The sequence below is a fragment of the Vicia villosa genome, linkage group LG6 (genome assembly GCF_029867415.1).
Source record: "Vicia villosa cultivar HV-30 ecotype Madison, WI linkage group LG6, Vvil1.0, whole genome shotgun sequence".
NCBI lineage: Eukaryota > Viridiplantae > Streptophyta > Magnoliopsida > Fabales > Fabaceae > Vicia > Vicia villosa.
Window position 1 is genome coordinate 7,307,383 of NC_081185.1, and position 25,021 is coordinate 7,332,403.

General features: G+C 32.1%; 1 protein-coding gene across 1 annotated transcript; it reads left to right on the top strand.

Annotated features, from left to right (window-relative positions):
- The first annotated feature begins 14,582 nt into the window (after positions 1–14,582).
- LOC131611187 (amino acid transporter AVT1I-like) lies at positions 14,583–24,287 on the top strand. Its single transcript, XM_058883284.1, has 3 exons — positions 14,583–14,766; positions 23,013–23,620; positions 23,735–24,287. The coding sequence occupies exons 1-3, from the start codon at positions 14,595–14,597 to the stop codon at positions 24,251–24,253; spliced, it is 1,299 nt and encodes a 432-aa protein (XP_058739267.1). The 5' UTR covers positions 14,583–14,594; the 3' UTR covers positions 24,254–24,287.
- The last annotated feature ends 734 nt before the right edge of the window (positions 24,288–25,021 follow it).

The following is a 25,021-nucleotide window of genomic DNA, read 5'->3' on the forward strand; positions in this document are numbered from 1 at the left end:
TTCTGCAAATTTGCTGGGATATGAAGCTGTTCTGCCAGTGGGGGGCCACACCAAGCATCAGTCCAAAAGTTAATTTTAGAACCATTTCCCATAATCCAAGTTGTATTGTCAAGCAAAGCCTGGAAGTTACCTTTGATTCCGCACCAAATGGAAGAGGAGATGTGATGTTTAATATGTGAATTGTTTCTCAGAACTCGTCGTCGGAGCAGTTGAGCCCATTGATTGGAAGAATTAAATAAATCCATACACATTTTGAGACTTGCAGCATCATTGATTTTGGAGAGAGATCTAATGCCTAAACCACCTTCAACGATAGGCGTACAGACTTTATGCCAAGCAACGGTTATCAATTTTCTCTTACTTATATCACCACTCCACACAAAATTTCGCAAACATTTTTCTAGCTCTTTGATGAGACCGATAGGCAGTAAGTATATGAGGAGACTATAGATGAGCATACTGTGAATGACACTTTTAATAATTTGAACTCGACCAGCTATACTTAGGAGAGAGGCTTTCCAATTAGATAGTTTGGCTTTGATTTTATCCACCATAGGTTGGAAATACTGAGCCTTTGGTCTACCCTTAAAAATAGGGACCCCAAGATAAGTGAAAGGAAGATGTCCTTTTTGGAATCCTACAGTTTGAGCAAGAGCAGCAAACCTTTGTGAAGAAATAGAACCAGCATATAAAACTGATTTCTGGGAATTAACATGCTGACCGGAGCATTGCGCATACCTGAGAAAAAGATTTTTAAGAGCTTCAATGTTAGAGGATTTGGCTTTGCAGAATAGCATGATGTCGTCTGCATAAAGTACATGAGAGGGCACATATGAGCCTTTAGGGCCTTTGATCAAATCCAGACTGCCTTGTTCCACGAGATTTGTAATGGCCCGACTCAAGACATCTTCGGCGATGCAAAACAGTAGCGGGGACAGGGGGTCTCCTTGCCTCACGCCTCTTTTACAATCAAAATAACCGGCTTGAACTCCATTTATAGAAATAGAGAGTTTCAAACGCACATGCTGTCACCTTTTTTAAGACCTAAATGGACCCATGACAGAATGCTTTTCAAACCTACATAGTACATAATGATTAGTGATTGTTTTAACACATGTCATTTTACATGTACATAATGAATCATTTTTGTTTTAAAATATGTCCTTTTATATGTATAATTTTTAAAATTTTATATCAAAAGCAGAAAATTTAAAAAAAAAACAAATCAAATTTATAAGCTTTAATACCAAACTAACAAACTTTTTCCATAATTTTCAAACAAAAAAATATTAATGTGGAGGCTATATTTTTTTTAATTATCTACAGATTTATTTGCAAATTTATTTGTGGAATTTGAAACTTTTTATTTATAGGTTATTCCGTATGTAAATCCGTTGATAACATCAAATTTGTAGAAAAATCTGGAGGTAACTAGGAAGAATTAAAAAAACTATAGGAGGCTTCAATTGGCACGTCCTCTTTAATCTTGTTTTTGTTTTGTTTGAAACATGGTTATATTTGAAATTATGGAGAAATGTTGGTTAGTTTGGTATTAAAACTTAAAACTTTGATCAATCACATAAAATTTTCTCAAAAGCATGTTTGTTTTATTTTATTTTTTTAAATAGTTAATTGGGCTAATCTTTTCACTTCACCAACATTCATTTTCCATAAAAATTCATCTTTATTGTGTTTTGATATAATATTCGATTTTCTATTATCAATTTTTTTTTTGCGATGTTGCTTGGTTTTTAACATTTTTTAGTGGACAAAATGTTGTGACTCTGTTTTAAATTACAAATACTAATGAAAATATTTTTCATTACTAACATTTGAGGTAATAACATTCAGGGTATTTAAAATCACAATCTCTCTTCATTGAAGATTTATAGCCACCACTCACACTTAATGAGATTTTTGGCTAAAGGTTAAAGATGATGGTATTAAGATGAATATATATCACACAAAACTTAATTAATACTCAGGAAAGTTTGAATTTGGAGGAAAAATATTTGGGAATGAAAGAAAGGGTTAAATTTAGCTAATATTTTGTTTAATCTTTACTCATGAAAAAACAAAATAAATAATAAAATGCTGGTGACATTTTATATAACATTGATTTTGTAGGTATAAGAATACTATCAATTCCATATTCTTTAGCTCGGAAGGGTGGCTTTGTTTAGCACTTTTATTTTTTATTGAAGTGGTACCATTCTACAATGGGTTTCTAATGAAAAGATGTATGTAAAAACATATTAAAACATATCCGGTGAGATATTGGATCGAACACTAGTATGATCGGATGGTAGCTTCTTGATTCGGCATATTAATTGGATCTTAGCATGCCTTTGAAGTCTATTCACATGTTGTAATCGAAATCCTGCAATGTTGTAGTCGAAGTATGCTTAAGTATGCAGTAGTCGAAATGCTAAGTTTGTTAGCATGTCGAATTGGACATGTTTGTTAACTCTTGTTGTTTAAGTTAGCTTGTTCCCTAATAGCCCATTAGTTTAGTGTGTTAGTTTTATTACAAATAGCATACTAGTCTCTCATCATTGCACAATGCAAATCCTAATTAGGATGATATAGGTTTTTTGTTATTCTTTAGCACTTATAATCTTGTTTCAAAGAGAAAGTAAAGAATAACAATTTATAACCAATTTCATTGTGTTCTTCTTTCTTCCCTCTTTTCTACCCTTGTGTGTTTTTGTCAATAAAGAAACTGATTATACTTTGTTATTTCTAGATATGTGTTCACTATGTTTGACACGTCAGTCAGTTGGAAAGAAAAACTTTAGAAGGTTGTAGCCTTATCAACCACTGAAGTGGAATATATCTCCCTCACTGAACTTGATATAGAAGCATTGTGCCTTAAAGATTTTGCTATGGAGCTGAAACTTTAAGGTGAACTTGTCACTGTTAAATGTAATAGTCAAAATGTTATACATCTTTCAAAGAATTCAACCTATCATGAGCGAACCAAGCACATCGATGTGAGGCTGCATTTTATCAGAGGGGTAATCGAGCGTGGAAAATTACAAGTGGTGAAGGTTTTGAAAGATGACAATGCTACTAATATGATCACTAAGACGATGCCAAGTTGCAAGTTTTTTCAGTGTATGCAATTGATAAAGCTGCATGAAGAAAGATCGTTTGTTCCCTTGATGTTATAGAGTTTGTTCCAAGGTGGAGATTTGTGAGGTATTAGATCGAACTCTAGTATGATCGAAGGGTAGCTTATTAGTTTGACAATTCAACAATATCTTAGCATGTCGTCGAAATCTCTTCACATGCTGTATTCAAAGCCCTGCAATGCTGTAGTCGAAGTATGCTCAAGTATATAGTAATCGAAATGCAAAGTTTGTTAGCATGTCGAATTGGTCCTGTTTGTGAAGTCTAATTATTTAGTTAGCTTGTTCCTTAAGTTAGCTTGTGTAATGGGTCTATGTGTAAAAGCCCATTAGTTTAGTGTGTTAGTTTTATTATAAATAGCATACTAGTATCTTATCATTGCACCATGTAAATACAAATTAGGGTGAGAGAGGTTGTTTGTTATTCTTTAACAGTTGTAATCTTGTTTCAAAAAGAAAGTAAAGAAAAATAGTTTGTAACCAATTTCATTGTGTTCTTATTCATTCTCTCTTTTCTATCCTGTGTGTTTCTTGCCAATAAAAAAATGATTATACTTTGTTATTCCGGCATCATTTTCATAACATATTCTAATATAGGTGAACGTGCATTTGGAAATACGGGATGATTGGTTCAAAATTTGAATCACAAATAAAATTAAATTTGCCATTAAACAAAATAACTTCAAGAATTGTAATATACACAACTTCGGTGAATCCAATATCCAAGTTTGCTTTGATGGCAACACTAATTACAAATGCTTTGAAAGATTTACTTCAAAGAATATACCAGAATAATAGAGTGACCAACATCTTTGAAATATACAAGATTTACTTCCAAGAACATATTCATATGGAAATCTAACAATCATTTCTAATAGTTTTGAGCTTGAAAAAAATCGCTTCCTAGTGATTATTCAATACATTTTTTACCACTTCCATTCAAGTGTACACAATAATGATTAATGTGCAGGTTATAAGTATACCATAAATTACTTTTATAAAGAATTAGATATATTTCCGGGTTACAAACCTGCATAATTTGTTTTAAAAACTGTCGCAAAGTACAAATTTATATAAAATGTACATCACATTTAACAACATTTATAACTATTATAAATCAACTACGCTTTGCATAAGGATTCTTAAAACATTCACAAACAATGCTTGCGACACCAACTTCTATGATAGTTGATAAACTGTCGCAACATTATTTTTGCGGCAATTCTAACTGTTGCAACCTACTCTCAAAATTGCTGCAGAACATTTTTTTTTTTCTTGTGGTTTAAAAGGTGACTTATTTCTTAATTAAAAAGATATAAAACGATGAATTAGACTTTAAAACATGAGTTTTCGAATAAATTTGAAGGAAATAATTGATTACCATGACCTAATAATCAATTACTCTATCATCAAAAACATGTAATCGATTATATGTAATGGATTGCACGAGGATAACAATAGATATCTTCTATCATTAGAAGCATGTGATGGATTACTAGATCCATGTAATTGATTACATTACGCTGGAGCAGACTTTTTTCATAAACTAGTGTTAGTTTTATGTTTTGCAATGGTTTATGACGCTTCTTTAAAGTGTTGTATTGATTTATAGCGCCTAATGTGATTCTATAAATATTGATTTACAAATATGAAAAAAAACTTTAAAATTGTTATGAAATTAACCAAAACAATATAGATGAAGGAGAGATGAAGGAGAGATGAATGAGAGAAAAGAAGAGAAAAAGTAATATTGTATTATCATCTTTCAAGTAGATAGCTTTACATTACAAAGTGGTCTCTATTTATAGGATATTAGGAAGGTGAAAAATCATAACCTTACTATACCACTTAATAGGGAATATGAAGATGAAAGATAAGAATATATATGGACATCCACAATAATATTTATTCATAACACTCCCCCTTGGATGTCCATTGAGGATATTCCTCGTTAAAACCTTACTAGAGAAAACCGAGTGGGAAAAAATCTAGTGAAGGAAAAAGAGTATAATATCCTTTGATTGTGAACTGCCTCGTTAAAAACCTTACCAGAAAAACCCAGTGGGACAAAACCATGGTGAAGGGAAAAAGAGTGCAGAAATTATTTATTTCTCCCCCTCATATATACATTTATATGTGAGACGATATTATTTGTAGTAGTTACTTAAAATGTCTTCTTCGAAGTGACTTCATGAAGTGCTAATACTTATGCGAGACTTTATGAAGTTGTTGCCATGATTTGTTTCATAGATCTCCATGAAATGGTTGTACCATCACATGTAAACAAACAACCTCTTTCTGATTTACCATTGTGAGAATATGACAAGTAACCAGCATCTTTAAGATAACGAAGTATATGTTTGACCGCTTTCCAATATCTTCGTGTAGGTGAATAATTCTATCTTGCTTATAGATTGACGACAAATGATATATCATGATGTGTATAATTAGTACTCCAATTGCACTGAGATATGGTACTTCAGGACCAAGCAATTTTTATCCTTTTCTCGAGGCCTAAAAAGATCTTTCTCCACATCTAATGATCTAACAACCATATTGGAGTAGGCAACATGTGACATTTGTTCATATAGAATCATTTCAACACTTTTCTATATAGCCTTATTGATGTACAAATATTCTTTTGTCCACATGCTCAATTTGCAAACCTAGACATATTTTGTCTTTTCTAGGTCCTTCAGCTCAAACTCTTTATTTAAACAATTTATAGCTTTTGGAAGCTCTTCAGGAGTTCCAATAATACTTATGTCATCCACATAGACAACTATTATTGCAAATACTTTTCCATAGTATTTTATGAAAATACAAGGACAAATTGAGTTATTAGTATATTCATCATTTAGTAAACATTCACTGAGGCGATTATACCACATGCATCCAGATTCTTTCAGCCCATAGAGAGACTTGTTCAATTTGATGTAGTAGTTTTGTAGAGATCCACAATTACGTGCCTGTGGTATATTGAACCCTTCAGGGAGTTTCACGTAATTGTCACTATTAAGTGAACCATATAAATAAGATGTCATTACATCCATCATGTTCAAATTAAGCCCTTCATGTGTTACAAGGCTAATTAATCATCAAAAATCGATTGAATCCACTACGGGTGAATATGTTTTATCAAAATCAATCTTAGGTCTTTGTGAAAATCATTGAGCAATAAATCAAACTTTATATCATTCTTATTTTTCTTTTTCACAAAACTCATTTATATCCAATTAGTTTCACACCTTGAGGTGTTCGGACTACAGGTCCAAAAGCGAGTCACTTGTAAAGTGAGTTTAATTCTTCTTCAATTGAATATATTTATTTTGGCCAATTCTCACTTAGTCTATAATCTTTAATAGACTTTGACTCATGATCCTCGTTATCATTGATCACTTTTAGCGCTATATTGTATACAAAGACATTGTCAATATTGACTTTATTTGGTTATCTCAATTCCGGTTCCATTCCATTTCATCCATGACATAATTTATCGAGATCTCTTTATTTCATATTTCAAGTACTTGATTTGTTCTTCTGGAACTGGAAATTAAATTAGATCAAAGTGCTCTTAGCATTTTCATATCCTCACTTGGGTCATCTTTAGTTTCTTTTCTTAGTAGAGGACTTTTAACATTGGAACCGACTTTCATACCACGCTTCAGGCGCAGCAACAACTCATTTGCAATATTATATTATCCAATAGGAGAATCCACTTTGAGTGGAGTATTATCAGCTGATAATTTATTTCATAAACTTTGCAAATGAATAATATTTTGAACTTTTGGTTTATATTGATTTGTACGAGGATCAAGACAACAATTTATTTTAAATTGTTCATTTGAACTTCTTGTTCATGATTTTAGTTGTTCATTTGAACTTCTTGTTCATGATTTCAGCTGCTTATTCCCTCCCCCTAATATTGGGAAAATTAATTTATCAAGTGATAATCAGCCTACTGGGCTGTAATCAAGTATTTGATTATTTTCTCAAATTATATCCTCAAAATTGAGATTCATATTAATTATATTTTTCCAGTATTCTTTCAAGACTCATCTTAATGTATTGTATTGGAGCAATTGGAATATACACAACACATCCAAATATTCACTTAGATGAGAAGTATTATAATAAATAGGGAGGAGTAAGATATAGTATCTTGTTGGTTTAATGCGAATAAATATCTTAATATCATACTTTGGGTGTTTCAAATATATAACTTAGAATTGATGATCTCATATGTATCAACCATATAATTAACTTTAGACGTCTAAAGAATGGATCTTCGGGTCCATTTTCTTTTTATGAACATATATTATATGATATTTAATATCAATTTTAATAATATATGTGATACTTATACATGAATTTCTAAAAAATCCAGAAAATAAGATCTTAGTCTAATTAGTTGAGAAAATAATTTCACAAACTTCTGGTTGTGAATAGAGACATATGCATGATATTTTAGTCGATGCAACAGTTAATGTCATAAAAATGCAATTTCTCAAATTTTTATTTTCCTTTAGAAACACACAAAAATTTAATGGATTGAAGAAACTTCTGGTTCTTCAATACAAATTATTCGCATCATATTATATCCGAGATGACCCAACCGATTTTACCAACGACACATTTAAATGTAATTTGTAAACTACTGGTTTACAATTACATGTGCTTAAATTGTACTAATATAAGTGTAGTACAAGCCCGAGGGAAAAAAGACGGTAGCTTTTCTATTACACATTTTCTGTCCAAATTGTGTTGTGTAATACAAATATATTTGATACCTCCAATATAATTCAAAACCAATATAATAGTATCTCATTATTAAATACTTTAATCAAACACATTCATATGAACATATTATCATATAATTATCAAACAATTACCCCTTATAAAATTAAACATATTTAATCATACAATATTATATCACTAAAATTATATCGTCATATAATTAATTGGATTTACTATCCTTCAGGGATGGATAAGTTCTTCAAGAACTATACAAATAATTTATTTTTCTATCCTTCAGGAATGCTTGATAAGTTCTTCAGGAACTATAAAAATAATTTATTTTTCTATCCTTCAGGGATGCTTGATAAGTTCTTCAGGAACTATATAAATAATTTGTTATAAACAATAATCTAATAAAAATATAACCATCCTCCTGGGATGCATTAAAATTATTTGTGTCATTTTTCTCAAATGACAATCTTTTAATGAGCATATTACAAATTATGAATTTTCAGATCGATACAAAAAAAATGAAATCCTTCTTGGATTCAATAATATTATAGATACGACCTTTTAAAGGGGATTGAACGTTGAATTCTTCTGGAATTCATCAATTATTAATAAACACAATAATAGATTAAAATCAATCTTTGATCAATAATTTGGAGATAGTTTAATATTAATCTTTAGTTCCACAAATATCACATCACAAACTATTTCCATAAACAACGGTCAAGAAAAATTATTCTTTGTGCAATCCTTCAGAGAGGTTAAAGAGATCTAATATTATTGTACAAGGTAAATCATTTTCTCTACAAAATTTATTAAAAAAAAACATATTTATATGAAGGAAAAAATAGTAACAAAAACATGAATTGTATTATATTGGTTCAAATATATTAAGATTAGAAAAATAACGTAGAACCTGGCTATATCATCACTCGCGTTGTAGAGTATCGTGCTGATAACATGTTATGAAATTAACCAAAACAATATAGATGAAGGAGAGATGAATGAGAGAAAAGAAGAGAAAAAGTAATATTGTATTATCATCTTTCAAGTAGATAGCTTTACATTACAAAGTGGTCTCTATTTATAGGATATTAGGAAGGTGAAAAATCATAACCTTACTATACCACTTAATAGGGAATATGAAGATGAAAAATAAAAATATATATGGACATCCACAATAATATTTATTCATAACACTCCCCCTTGGATGTCCATTGAGGATATGCCTCGTTAAAACCTTACTAGAGAAAACCGAGTGGGAAAAAATCTAGTGAAGGAAAAAGAGTATAATATCCTTTGATTGTGAACTGCCTCGTTAAAAACCTTACCAGAAAAACCCAGTGGGACAAAACCATGGTGAAGGGAAAAAGAGTGCAGAAAATATTTATTTCTCCCCCTCATATATACATTTATATGTGAGACGATATTATTTGTAGTAGTTACTTAAAATGTCTTCTTCGAAGTGACTTCATGTAGTGCTAATACTTATGCGAGACTTTATGAAGTTGTTGCCATGATTTGTTTCATAGATCTCCATGAAATGGTTGTACCATCACATGTAAACAAATAACCTCTTTCTGATTTACCATTGTGAGAATATGACAAGTAACCAGCATCTTTAAGATAACGAAGTATATGTTTGACCGCTTTCCAATATCTTCGTGTAGGTGAATAATTCTATCTTGCTTATAGATTGACGATTAATGATATATCATGATGTGTATAATTAGTACTCCAATTGCACTGAGATATGGTACTTCAGGACCAAGCAATTTTTATCCTTTTCTCGAGGCCTAAAAAGATCTTTCTCCACATCTAATGATCTAACAACCATATTGGAGTAGGCAACATGTGACATTTGTTCATATAGAATCATTTCAACACTTTTCTATATAGCCTTATTGATGTACAAATATTCTTTTGTCCACATGCTCAATTTGCAAACCTAGACATATTTTGTCTTTTCTAGGTCCTTCAGCTCAAACTCTTTATTTAAACAATTTATAGCTTTTGGAAGCTCTTCAGGAGTTCCAATAATACTTATGTCATCCACATAGACAACTATTATTGCAAATACTTTTCCATAGTATTTTATGAAAATACAAGGACAAATTGAGTTATTAGTATATTCATCATTTAGTAAACATTCACTGAGGCGATTATACCACATGCATCCAGATTCTTTCAGCCCATAGAGAGACTTGTTCAATTTGATGTAGTAGTTTTGTAGAGATCCACAATTACGTGCCTCTGGTATATTGAACCCTTCAGGGAGTTTCACGTAAATGTCACTATTAAGTGAACCATATAAATAAGATGTCATTACATCCATCATGTTCAAATTAAGCCCTTCATGTGTTACAAGGCTAATTAATCATCAAAAATCGATTGAATCCACTACGGGTGAATATGTTTTATCAAAATCAATCTTAGGTCTTTGTGAAAATCATTGAGCAATAAATCAAACTTTATATCATTCTTATTTTTCTTTTTCACAAAACTCATTTATATCCAATTAGTTTCACACCTTGAGGTGTTCGGACTACAGGTCCAAAAGCGAGTCACTTGTAAAGTGAGTTTAATTCTTCTTCAATTGAATATATTTATTTTGGCCAATTCTCACTTAGTCTATAATCTTTAATAGACTTTGACTCATGATCCTCGTTATCATTGATCACTTTTAGCGCTATATTGTATACAAAGACATTGTCAATATTGACTTTATTTGGTTATCTCAATTCCGGTTCCATTCCATTTCATCCATGACATAATTTATCGAGATCTCTTTATTTCATATTTCAAGTACTTGATTTGTTCTTCTGGAACTGGAAATTAAATTAGATCAAAGTGCTCTTAGCATTTTCATATCCTCACTTGGGTCATCTTTAGTTTCTTTTCTTAGTAGAGGACTTTTAACATTGGAACCGACTTTCATACCACGCTTCAGGCGCAGCAACAACTCATTTGCAATATTATATTATCCAATAGGAGAATCCACTTTGAGTGGAGTATTATCAGCTGATAATTTATTTCATAAACTTTGCAAATGAATAATATTTTGAACTTTTGGTTTATATTGATTTGTACGAGGATCAAGACAACAATTTATTTTAAATTGTTCATTTGAACTTCTTGTTCATGATTTTAGTTGTTCATTTGAACTTCTTGTTCATGATTTCAGCTGCTTATTCCCTCCCCCTAATATTGGAAAAATTAATTTATCAAGTGATAATCAGCCTACTGGGCTGTAATCAAGTATTTGATTATTTTCTCAAATTATATCCTCAAAATTGAGATTCATATTAATTATATTTTTCCAATATTCTTTCAAGACTCATCTTAATGTATTGTATTGGAGCAATTGGAATATACACAACACATCCAAATATTCACTTAGATGAGAAGTATTATAATAAATAGGGAGGAGTAAGATATAGTATCTTGTTGGTTTAATGCGAATAAATATCTTAATATCATACTTTGGGTGTTTCAAATATATAATTTAGAATTGATGATCTCATAAGTATCAACCATATAATTAACTTTAGACGTCTAAAGAATGGATCTTCGGGTCCATTTTCTTTTTATGAACATATATTATATGATATTTAATATCAATTTTAATAATATATGTGATACTTATACATGAATTTCTAAAAAATCCAGAAAATAAGATCTTAGTCTAATTAGTTGAGAAAATAATTTCACAAACTTCTGGTTGTGAATAGAGACATATGCATGATATTTTAGTCGATGCAACAGTTAATGTCATAAAAATGCAATTTCTCAAATTTTTATTTTCCTTTAGAAACACACAAAAATTTAATGGATTGAAGAAACTTCTGGTTCTTCAATACAAATTATTCGCATCATATTATATCTGAGATGATCCAACCGATTTTACCAACGACACATTTAAGTGTAATTTGTAAACTACTGGTTTACAATTACATGTGCTTAAATTGTACTAATATAAGTGTAGTACAAGCCCGAGGGAAAAAAGACGGTAGCTTTTCTATTACACATTTTCTGTCCAAATTGTGTTGTGTAATACAAATATATTTGATACCTCCAATATAATTCAAAACCAATATAATAGTATCTCATTATTAAATACTTTAATCAAACACATTCATATGAACATATTATCATATAATTATCAAACAATTACCCCTTATAAAATTAAACATATTTAATCATACAATATTATATCACTAAAATTATATCGTCATATAATTAATTTGATTTACTATCCTTCAGGGATGGATAAGTTCTTCAAGAACTATACAAATAATTTATTTTTCTATCCTTCAGGAATGCTTGATAAGTTCTTCAGGAACTATAAAAATAATTTATTTTTCTATCCTTCAGGGATGCTTGATAAGTTCTTCAGGAACTATATAAATAATTTGTTATAAACAATAATCTAATAAAAATATAACCATCCTCCTGGGATGCATTAAAACTATTTGTGTCATTATTCTCAAATGACAATCTTTTAATGAGCATATTACAAATTATGAATTTTCAGATCGATACAAAAAAAATGAAATCCTTCTTGGATTCAATAATATTATAGATACGACCTTTTAAAGGGGATTGAACGTTGAATTCTTCTGGAATTCATCAATTATTAATAAACACAATAATAGATTAAAATCAATCTTTGATCAATAATTTGGAGATAGTTTAATATTAATCTTTAGTTCTACAAATATCACATCACAAACTATTTCCATAAACAACGGTCAAGAAAAATTATTCTTTGTGCAATCCTTCAGAGAGGTTAAAGAGATCTAATATTATTGTACAAGGTAAATCAATTTCTCTATAAAATATATTAAAAAAAAACATATTTATATGAAGGAAAAAATAGTAACAAAAACATGAATTGTATTATATTGGTTCAAATATATTAAGATTAGAAAAATAACGTAGAACCTGGCTATATCATCACTCGCGTTGTAGAGTATCGTGCTGATAACGTGTTGTGAAATTAACCAAAACAATATAGATGAAGGAGAGATGAATGAGAGAAAAGAAGAGAAAAAGTAATATTGTATTATCATCTTTTAAGTAGATAGCTTTACATTACAAAGTGGTCTCTATTTATAGGATATTAGGAAGGTGAAAAATCATAACCTTACTATACCACTTAATAGGGAATATGAAGATGAAAGATAAGAATATATATGGACATCCACAATTATATTTATTCATAACAAAAACAATATTATAGAACCTATAATTCATATTTATCCATTTTAAGTGGTTTTTCATAATTCCAAGTTCTAAGACTTTGACTAAAATTTTGAAAAACGAGCTAATATGTTAGAACCAATATGTGATATTAATTTGAAAAGTGACATTGATAAGGAGTCCATAATCCTAATTTGTATCTGGATATTCATCGGCCTAAAAAAATTCTTCTTGAAATCTTAAGAATTAGAGTGTTTCTTAATTCATTATAGTGCTTGGTTTTATAAAGGAGTGAATCATTGTAATTTTTATTGTTAGAATATCCTACCACTCTCGTGTTTTGAGACGTAGGAGCTTTCCCTTTATTTTGTGGGCAGAGTAACCCTTTTACTCCCGTTAATTTCATTGCCTATTAAAAAAAAATCATTCATTAAATAAAGCAACAATATAGTTCAAAAAACGAGAAAGCAGAAAGACAAAAGGAACGAAAAATAAATAACACAAATCTTTGGGGTGATTCCCACGCAAAGCTTATTTGTTTTCTTTTCTTTTGTATTATTGTCCTTCTTTTGTATTAAGAGTTAACTATCCTATGTACTCCTCAAAATTCTAATTATCTTCATTTATAAAAAAATATGTACATCTCTTTTTGTACATCTTTACAACTCTTGATTAATCACTTGAAAAAATGTGTTAAATTCTGTTGTAAAAAAGGCAAGTTTTATTCAACATCAAAGTCCTTGTTAAATCAACTAAATGAAAAAACCAAAATTTTCAAGGTAAAATTGTATTAAACCATTTGTCAAACTAAATTTCATATTTTTACACATACGTGATTAACCGGGTTACATGCATGTAAGTATAAAAAAGAAATTTGTGAATTTTTTTAAAGTTTATACCATAGGATGTGTGTCCTTTTACACTCTTAAATTTAAATATTATTTTAAAAATGTCACTTTATTTTATTGTAAACATTAAACCAATCACTAATAGTTACTATCTACTACTTGTCTTCTATCAAGTACTTGTCATAAAAAAAAAAAAGAGCCAATTATAAAAAGAAACATAAGAAAGAAGAAGTGTAAAAAGATTATTATTATTATTATATCTTAACAGAAGAGACAAACAAACATTGGTCAATGTCTTCCTTGAAGTTGAGGAGTTCTTTGTTTGCTATGAGAAGGTGAAGGTTAAAACTAAGAGAATTATCATTGCGGTCATATGGCTAGCTACGGTGTGGATCATTTGGTTAAATCGTAATGCGATTATTTTTAGAAATGAATCTTTTAGTTTTACCGAATGTATGTCGGGGATTGTTTATTACTCTTGGATTTGGCTTCAATCGTATTATGCCGTTAGGGATAATTGTAATTTTCACATATGGAATATCCTTCCTCTCAATTGTTTTGAGTAGTTGGAGCTTTCCTTTTGTTCTTCCCGGTTTGGAGTATCCATAATACTCCGTTTTAATCCCATTGCTTATTAAAAAAAAAAATGTCTTCCTTGAAGATATCAATGGAAGGTGAAGGTGGTGCTTGGAAGCAGTGTGATGAGGATATAACTCTGAATAATCCTCTACTATCAGAACATGAAGGAAACCAAATTTCTGGTAGTGGTCTCCCCAACAATGTCATTACCACAACATCTTTCCTTAAAACTTGTTTCAATGGCCTCAATGCTTTAACAGGTAACACTATTAACCTTAAAAATTAGATTTGTTGTTGTTGTAGTTAGTTTGTAATTATTAGATTTGAGGATTTTTTTATGATAACTATGTTGGTTCAAGCATTTTCATTTTCATTTTCATTATGTGGCTCTAATGCGTTTGGCATGGAATTAAGGATTTTAAGAGGAAACTAACACAAAGAAATTAATATATTTTATAAACTTTTCTTGATCCGCTATAATTTTAAGCAGAGGAATAATGAAATATATTTATAATTTTATATATTATTGTAAACAACTTATTTATTATTATAACAAATATAATATTATAACAAATATTATTCTTCCAAAAAAAATAAAATAAAATGATAGACTATAGCAAAGACTAAATTAAGATCTAAAAGGCATTAAAAGAAATTGACATTAAACAAACTTCATACTTTCTTCATAACTCTCACCAAGGAGAAGATACAAATAAATAGCTAGGGTTTACTCCTTCCTAAAGGGCCATGGGCCAAAACGAAAAAGATAAAGACAAGATACTAAAAAAAACTGCTAAGTACACCCCAATTAAAAATAATAATCTTTAAATGCTGCTGGAATTTTCTTAATTCTCTTGGGCCTAATGGGCTGTCTATCAATACCCATATCCTCTTGAGGAACCTTGTCCTCAAGGTTCATGGAAGGAAGAGGGCCCGGATCCGGAATGTTCTTGTGAGGCCCAACCGAAGGGGAAATGAAACGGGTAGGGTTTTGTGAGCATAGTGGGGAATCTAGTGGAAGGGAAAAATCTGGAGAGATGTGATTGGGAACAGTATCCGCATGCATTGGGTGAGGGAAAAGAGGGTTTGAAAACAGAGGAGTGTTGGAAGATGTGTTTGTAGTTGGGGACAGCTGGCTTGTGTGTTTATTTTGGACCGTGGGATCAAAATGCAAGGGTGGTGATGAAGCCAGAAAAGGACCGTTGGAAGTGGAAGACAGCTGGGCACATGGGGTAGCGTGGGCACATGGGTTAGCGTGATTAACTAGGGAAACAGACTTGTACTTGGGGAGTGGGTCCTTGGTTTTGAGAAACTCACTTAAGTCTAAGTGAGTTTTCGGTGGTGTACTCAGAACTTCATTTTCCACTTCAGAAAATTCACTCTTCTCTTTCTTTCTATTCTTCTTCAACCCTTCTTTCATATTTTCCCTTGACAGCCTCTGTGTTCCGAGTCTCTCATCTAATACCGAAGGTAAGAAACCTTGTTCATCTTCCTTGCAGATCTTCCGTTGCATGAACTTTTCCTTCTCTAATTCACTTTCTTTCGTTTCTTTTTCATAGTTATCTCCGTCTGTTTCCGGTTCCGACATGAAGGAAAGTGGTGTGTGAGGTGGTAACGGTATGAAATCTCTTTCTGGTGTGGCGCCGAAATAAGGTCTTAAAAGGGAGACGTGAACCACTGGATGGATTCGCGAAGACGAAGGAAGGTTCAGCATGTACGCAACCTGACCGATTCTCTTGATGACGGTAAAAGGACCAAAAAATCTTGGAGACAGCTTTTGGGAAGAACGTCTATAAACGGTGTTCTGGCGATATGGTTGTAACTTGAGGAGAACTAAATCGTCAGGGTTGAAGGTATAATCTTTCCGCTTAACATTTGCTTGCTTTTCCATTTGAATACGACTTTTCTGCAGATTCGTTTTTAATTTGTTTAAAATTTCCTGATGTTCGTGCAAGATGCTTGTCAACGATGGTTCCTGGGCGGATCCGGTTAAGTAAGCAGAGATTGACGGAGGGTCACGGCCATACAATGCTCGGAACGGAGTTGTCTTGATGGCCGAGTGATAAGATGTGTTATACCAATACTCTGCAAGATGGAGATACTTGTACCATTTCCGCGGATGGTTGCTTGCAAAACACCTAAGGTATGTCTCCACCGATCTATTCAGAACCTCTGTTTGTCCGTCCGTTTCAGGATGATACGCAGTGCTGTATTTTAACGTTGTTCCTTGTGTTTTATGAAACTCTTTCCAGAAATTGCTCAAAAACAGGGGGTCACGGTCTGTCACAATGGATCTTGGGGAACCATGGAGCCTAGCAATCTCTACTGTGAAACGAAGAGCAATGTCTTTCGCTGTGAATTTTGCTGGCAAGGCGATAAAGTGAGCAGATTTGGACAGACGATCACAAATAACCCATATACATGTGTGACCAAAAGAGTTTGGGAGGTGTGTGATAAAGTCCATGGTGATGTCATCCCAAACCTTGTCTGGAATAGGTAAAGGTTGCAACAAACCCTTCTTCTTCTGTGTCAGATATTTGCTATGTTGACATACATCACAATGTTTAACCATTTGCTTGACATCTTTGTATATTCCTGGCCATGAGAAGGATGCTGACACACGTGAAAGGCTTGCCTTGACTCCAGAATGCCCTGCAGTGGGAGTTGCATGGAATTCGTTCAGTACCTGTTGTCTGAGTTGTTCAATATCAGGTATGAATAATCGGTCCTTGTAGAACAATAATCCTTTCGATACTGTGAATCTATCTTTGTCTGTAACATTAGTGAAACTCCTTGCAAGCAACTGTTGACCTGCGCTATCTTTTGTATAGAAGTCGCGGAGTTTTGTGAGCAGATCAGGAATGGTGGATGAAAGCGCAAACAACACTGGATCCTGTGAAGAATACTGTCTACTTAGGGCATCAGCAACCACATTTGATTTTCCAGGTTTGTAAAAAATTTCGAAATTAAACCCCTGTAGTTTCGCGGCCCACTTTTGTTGTTCTGGAGTCTGGATTTTCTGTAGTAGCAAGCTTCTTAGACTCTTCTGATCTGTGTAGATATGAAATTCTTGGCCAATCAAATACTGACGCCATTTTTTGATTGCCTCTGTTACAGCGTACATTTCACGAACATAAGTGGACGATGCCTGCATGCGGGGACACATCTTCTTGCTGAAAAAAGCTATGGGGTGACCATCCTGCGACAAAACAGCACCTATGGCTACTCCTGAAGCGTCTGTTTCGACGATGAACTTTTTTGTAAAATTTGGTAGTGTTAAGACCGGCATGTCGGTCATGTGTTTCTGTAAAGCTGTAAAGGCCTCTGATGCCTCTGTACTCCAAACAAATCTAGTGGAACGTAAAAGATCGGTGAGGGGAGCGGCGAGTGCGGCGTATTGCTTTACAAATCGACGATAAAATCCGGTAAGGCCTAAAAATCCTCTGAGAGCCGTGAGAGAACGTGGCTGAGGCCAGTCTAGTATAGCTTTAATCTTTTCTGCATCTGGTGCGACTTTGCCTTCACAAATCACATGACCCAAGTAGTGAACTGTAGGCACTGCAAACACACACTTTGACAACTTCACCACATAACAATTAGCTGCTAATAGTTCAAAAACAACCTGCAGATGAGCTAAATGATCATGAAAATTTGAACTATATATAAGTATATCATCAAAAAAAACCAAGACAAACTTTCGTAAGTGCGGTCGTAAAAGATCGTTCATCGCTGACTGAAACGTTGAGGGTGCGTTTGTTAAGCCGAAAGGCATAACAAGGAATTCATAGTGTCCGTCGAAAGTACGAAAAGCAGTTTTATGTGTATCTTTTGATGCCATTCGGATCTGGTGATAGCCTGAGCGTAGGTCTAGTTTGGTAAATATTTTTGCTGAACCGAGTTCATCTAGCAATTCATCTATTGTGGGTATGGGAAATCTGTCCTTAATTGTTACTGCATTAAGTGCTCTATAGTCAACACAAAAACGCCATGTGCCATCTTTTTTTTTGACTAATAGGACAGGTGAAGAAAAAGGGCTGTGACTAGGCACTATGAGTCCCTCTTTTAGCATATCAGAAATGATTGTAGTCATGGCTGTTTTTTGGGAATGGGGATATCTGTAGGGTTTCACATTGATAGGGGCTGTGTTAGGTAAAAGATTTATGTGGTGATCATGTGGTCGTGGGGGTGGGAAACCAATGTGATTTTGGAAAATTGATGGATATTTATGGAGAAGTTTGGAAATTTGAGGGTGGGTGTCATTAGGTAGGTTGGTTAAAAGTTGGGCTTCGGGGTAAAAAGTTGGTGTTGGGTTGGGCTGAAGAATCATTAGGTGTAAGGAGGCGATAGAATTTTTGTGAACAAGCTGTTTGAACTGATGAAAGGTGGTTTGTTGTGGTAAAGAGGCAGAATCTCCTTCTAGGGTCATAGAAATATTGTTGTGAGTAAAGGTGATTGAGGGAATAGAAAAATCAGCTTGGATGGTACCAAGTGTTCTTAGCCAAGCCATCCCTAGGACAACATCAGCACCTTCTATAGGCAGAAGATAGAAAGGTAGCTTGAATTGTTTTTCTTGAAGTGTGAGTTTTACATTGTTACATATTCCTTCACATTGTAGGTGTGACCCATTGCCAACCATAACAGAAAATTGAGGGATAGGTGTTGTAGGGAGGTTAAGATGATGTGCAATTCGGGGCTGAAGTATGTTATGAGTGCTTCCTGTATCTACCAAAACCATAACTGTTAGGCCGCCAATAAGTCCTTTGAATTTTAGTGTTTGAGGTGAAAACTGGCCCGTTAACGCTTGTGGGGATAGTTGGAAATAGGTGTCTGCTGGTTCTGTTTGTGTAACTCCCTCTTTTTCCTCTTCCTCCAATTGATTAAGGTCAAAAACCTCTTCATCACTCAAAAGTATTAAAAATCTGCCCGTAGAACACTTATGGCCTGGAATAAACTTTTCATCACAATTGAAGCACAACCCTTGGGCTCTCCTCTCTTGAATTTGGGCTTGGGATAATTTCTTTATGGGTAAGTGGGAAGGTTGGGTGCTGTATGGGCTTTTTGGGCGTAATGGGGCTTGGGCAGAATTGGAGATATTAGATTTCTGGTTTGAGGCAGTGGTGTTTGGATTGGGTTTTGGATAAGGGCTAAGATAAGGTTTAGAGAATTTGGGCCTAGAATCCTTAATTTTGGCTTCAATCAATTTTGCCAACCCAATTGCTTGTGATATATTCGTGGGTTTTTGAATTGCCATCTCATTTCTAATATCAGCATTAAGACCAGAAATAAAGCAATTTAGTATGGCATCTTGAGGCAGTCCCATCACTTGATTGCCCAATTGTTCAAATTTTGTTTGATACTCAACAACGGATCCTTCTTGTTTTAATTTGAACAGTTCTGCCTGATGATTCTCATAAGTTGATGGGCCAAAACGCAGCTCTAAAGCTCTTGTAAAAGAAACCCAATCAGATAATAAATGACTATTATGCATCCATTTAAACCAACTAAGGGCATCACCCTTCATGTAAAAGGATATTAAGGATAAGCGGTTTTCAGGTGGCATATTATAAAAATTAAAAAATTGTTCCGCTTGAAATAACCAATCAAGAGGGCTAGATCCATCAAACATAGGTAGTTCGAGTTTTGGGGTGCGTGCTGTTGGTAAGGGTGGTATATGGGAGAGATTTGGATATGAGTTTTGGGAAGGAAATTGTGAAAAAGGGGGTTGTTGGGAATAGGGAATATTGAAAGGTTGAGAGGATGATAAGATTGTGGGAATAGGAGGGTAGGGTATGAATGTTGTAGGGATGTAAGGATTATGGTATTTTGTGGGTGTAGGCTGGGCATGAGTGTTTGAGAAAGTAGCAGAATTTCTCAAAGGGGTGTTTGTAGGTGACAGATTGTGAAAATTTGGTGTAGAAACCCTAGAAGTAGATATTGGGTTGTGTAGCATACCTGAAGCTGCTGCTGTCCCATGAACAGTAGCGGTGCTGGGTGGCGGTACGGTACCGTGAACAGTAGCGGAGGCAGCAGTGTTTCCAGATCCGTGAATAGTGGCAGATTTGCTGTTGCTGCCAGATCCGTGAACAGTAACGGAACTAGGAGTAAGGACTTGCTGCATATCCTTTTGAGTAGCTATTTTGTTGATGGCAGACATGAGGGAGTCAAATCTAGAGTCTTCCACACTTTTGTCATTATCAAACCTTGTTTGGAGGTTGGATAATTCTGTAGATATTTGGTGGAATCTTACATCCATTTGCTCTTGTGTCTCTTGCATTGCATTGTTTAGGTTTAAGGTAGTGATTTGAAGGGCTTCTTCTAAAATTTCTTTAGAAGATTGGTTGGGAGGTTTAGGGGGAGCCATGGGAGGGATGAGAGGAAGGAGATGAAAGCACCAATGATAGACTATAGCAAAGACTAAATTAAGATCTAAAAGGCATTAAAAGAAATTGACATTAAACAAACTTCATACTTTCTTCATAACTCTCACCAAGGAGAAGATACAAATAAATAGCTAGGGTTTACTCCTTCCTAAAGGGCCATGGGCCAAAACGAAAAAGATAAAGACAAGATACTAAAAAAAACTGCTAAGTACACCCCAATTAAAAATAATAATCTTTAAATGCTGCTGGAATTTTCTTAATTCTCTTGGGCCTAATGGGCTGTCTATCATAAAATAAAAGTTTAAATAGATGATAGAGTTCTGAAACTAATCAAATATTCTATAATTTTACATGTTTGCTTGTTGAATCATTTGTTTGACTTTGAGGTGGCCTGTTTTACCCTTCTTCTTCTGCTATTAGTTACTACTCTTGTACATCACTAATTTTCCCCACTTAATTGTTATTTGATTTTATGATTTATCACTAAAAATATTTTTTAATTAATATATTAAACTAAACTAATAAGTAGATAAATTCACAATAATCTTTCGTGTAGAGAAAAAATGTTAATTAAATCAACCACAATGTTGAACATTATTATTATTTTTTTGGCAAACTAATTATGTATATTTCCTTTTACTAGATGATATTTTCCTATAGTTTATTAAATTAATTTTTATTTATAGTCAGGCAAAAAGTTTTACATCAACTATAATTTTTTAACACTAATCTTTATATCATTTTTCTTATTTTACAATTATTATTTCATCAGTAACCATTTAATTTTTTTTCCTTCTCTTCACTGCTCACTCTCAAAAGTACATGGAGTGGTTAGATGATAGGTTTTCAAACCTACAAGGTGTCAGCTTTTTTAAGACCTAAATGACCACGTGACATAATGTTTTTCAAACCTCCATAGTACATGAAACATGTGCTTTTATATGTACATAAAGAATCCTATTTGTTTTAACAGTAACGCTACTTGACACCAAATACTATATTGTGTTTCATTAAAATAATATTATTTATTTAAAAAATAATTTATTTTTAAATTTATTTTATAACACAAATATAAGGACGTGTTATTAATCAATTTTACAATTATATAAATCATAAAAATGTAAATCATTAACCACTTATTTTATTTATTAATTATTAACCACTTTCACAACTTAATTAATCAATTAAATATATACTGTTAACCATGTTCTCACACTAAATTATAAATGTATTAACCAACTTATACACTTTATTAACCAAATTTATTTTACTATTTAATTTTTTTTTTGAGAACTCGTTAACTAATTTATGAATTATATTAAACAACTTTATACATAATAATAACCAAAGTTGATTCACTATGAAAGATTTAATATTTGATGTCACAACACTCGATAATCAAACTCTAAAATGTATTAACCAAATTTTTATATAGTATTAACCAATTTTGTTTTAGTGTAAAAAATTATAAATAAGTCAAAATAAAAAAGTTATTGTTCACTGTGAACAGTAACTACGGTGTAGGTGGAATATTTATTGTCAAAATAATATTACTCTTGTTTTAATTTACTTTTTCTAAATAGCTAAATTGGCTAATCTTTCCCTTCCCCAACATTTATTCTCCACAATTTCTTTATATTTGATTTAAGTAAATATAATATTTTATTTAAAAAAATATTCTCATCTTTTATATATATATATATATATATATATATATATATATATATATATATATATATATATATATATTGTGTATTGATATAATATTTGATTTTTCTTTATTAATTTCTTTTTCGCAATGTTATTTGGCTTTGGCTTTGACCATTTGTAAGTGGACAAAATGTTGTGATTTTAAATTCTACTGAGAATGTTGCAATGTTACTAGACTGTTGCAACAATGATTTTTCAAATTGTCGCATAATAAGCCGACGATAGATGATTTTCAGCAGTTAATAAGTTGTCGCAATCCAAGAAGCGACAATTCAAACTACTGCAATAGCTAAAAATAATCGTTAAAATAGAATGTTAAATTTAACTACTATCTTGTTGGTTCTACCCCTTACCCATGGAAAAAAAAAGAAATAATAAAAATGCTGATGATATTTTATATAACACTAATTTTGCAGGCATTGGAATACTATCAGTTCCATATGCTTTAGCCTCAGGCGGGTGGCTAAGTTTAGCACTTTTATTTTCTATTGCAACAATAGCATTCTACACAGGTTTATTAATGAAAAGATGTATGGAAAAACATTCCAACATTAAAATATTTCCTGATATAGGTGAACTTGCATTTGGAAAAACCGGAAGATACATAGTATCAATATCGATGTATACAGAACTATACTTGGTTTCAACTGGGTTCTTGATTCTAGAAGGAGATAATTTGAGTAACTTATTTCCTATTGGAGAGTTTCAAGTGGTTGGTTTATCAATTTGTGCAAAGCAATTCTTTGTGGTATTGGTTGCATTAATTATTTTGCCAACAATTTGGTTGGATAATTTGAGTTTGCTTTCATATGTTTCTGCTAGTGGTGTTTTTGCTTCAGTTATAATTATTTTGTCAATATCTTGGACTGCAACATTTGATGGAATTGGCTTTCACCAAAAGGGTGATATTGTGAATTGGAATGGGATTCCAACAACTGTAAGCTTGTATGCTTTTTGTTATTGTGCACATCCGATTTTTCCTACTCTCTACAATTCCATGAGCAACAAACATCAATTCTCCATTGTAAGTACTTTTGGTTTATTCTTTAATTGGGTTTTATGAAATTTAATGTTTAGGTGGTTGTATTTTTTGAAATATAATATTAACGCGTTAATGTGTTTCCTTTTAAAATTACAGGTCCTAATTGTTTGCTTTGTATTAACCACCATTGGTTATGCATCAATGGCTATAATTGGTTATTTAATGTTTGGTTCAAAAGTTGAATCACAAGTAACATTAAATTTGCCACTAAACAAAATAAGTTCAAAAATTGCAATATACACGACTTTGGTGAATCCAATATCAAAGTTTGCTTTGATGGCAACACCAATTATAAATGCTTTGAAAGATTTACTTCCAAGGACATACAAGAATATTAGAGTGACCAACATCTTTGTGAGCACTGTCTTTATAATTAGTAATGTTATTGTTGCATTGAGTGTTCCATTCTTTGGATCTCTTATGTCATTGGTTGGAGCATTTCTAAGTGTTACTGCTTCTGTTCTGCTTCCTTGTTTGTGTTACTTGAAGATTTTTGGTACTTATAGGAAATTTGGGTTTGAGACAATGACTATAGTGATGATAGTATTAGTAGCTATAGTAATGGAAATATCTGGGACATATATTTCAATTGTTGAAATAGTACAAAATTTGTAATAGACAGTGTATTATTTTGTAGTCTATTCTTATTCTCATGCATTTCTCTAGATTTGTTAGAATTGTAGAGAGATTATCTTGATCCCATGATGTATCATTTATACTTGATTCTTGCCTATTTTGTTTTTGGCCGGAAAATTGTATTTATTTATAAATTTGAGATCAATGTTGAAGGATTATCTTATGTTAACGATGAAAAGTGATTTCAAAAACTTATATATCCAATAAATTAATAAGATCTAACAACAAATAATTAAATTAAATAATTGTTATATATTGATAGTTTAAAATAGTTATGCAATATATATAATTTTATACCGAGTCTAACTCACCTTTTACTTTGGTTTAATTCATCAGACTATCAATCACTGAATTCAGATTTGCACAAAAATCCTAAGGATAAACACTAATAATTAATGATGTGAAATAGAGATAATAAAAGTTAGAGTTTAATAATGAAATGACCAATAAGATTTGTATAGAATATAAAAGCTTTTTTCAAATAAAACATCAAATATAAACTAGTAATATTTAAGTAATTTTTATAATTTCTTAACGGATACGGATATCCAAGGGCACGAGTAACATTAAATCTGTATCCATATCCATTAATAAATGAGTATTTAAATATTCATTTATTTTATTCATAAATATCTATTAAACTACCCGCCATGTATCTGTGACGGATTTTATCCACAGATATCCGCGAGTTTCTTGAATAAATCAATTACCTTTGAGCATTTGCTCGTAACGTATATACACCTTTGT

Coding starts and splice junctions, on each gene's coding strand:
- LOC131611187 (XM_058883284.1), top strand. CDS start 14,595: ATGGAAGGTGAAGGTGGTGCTTGGAAGCAGTGTGATGAGGATATAACT. Junction 14,767..23,012: donor TGGCCTCAATGCTTTAACAG/GTAACACTATTA, acceptor CTAATTTTGCAG/GCATTGGAATACTATCAGTT. Junction 23,621..23,734: donor ACAAACATCAATTCTCCATT/GTAAGTACTTTT, acceptor TTAAAATTACAG/GTCCTAATTGTTTGCTTTGT.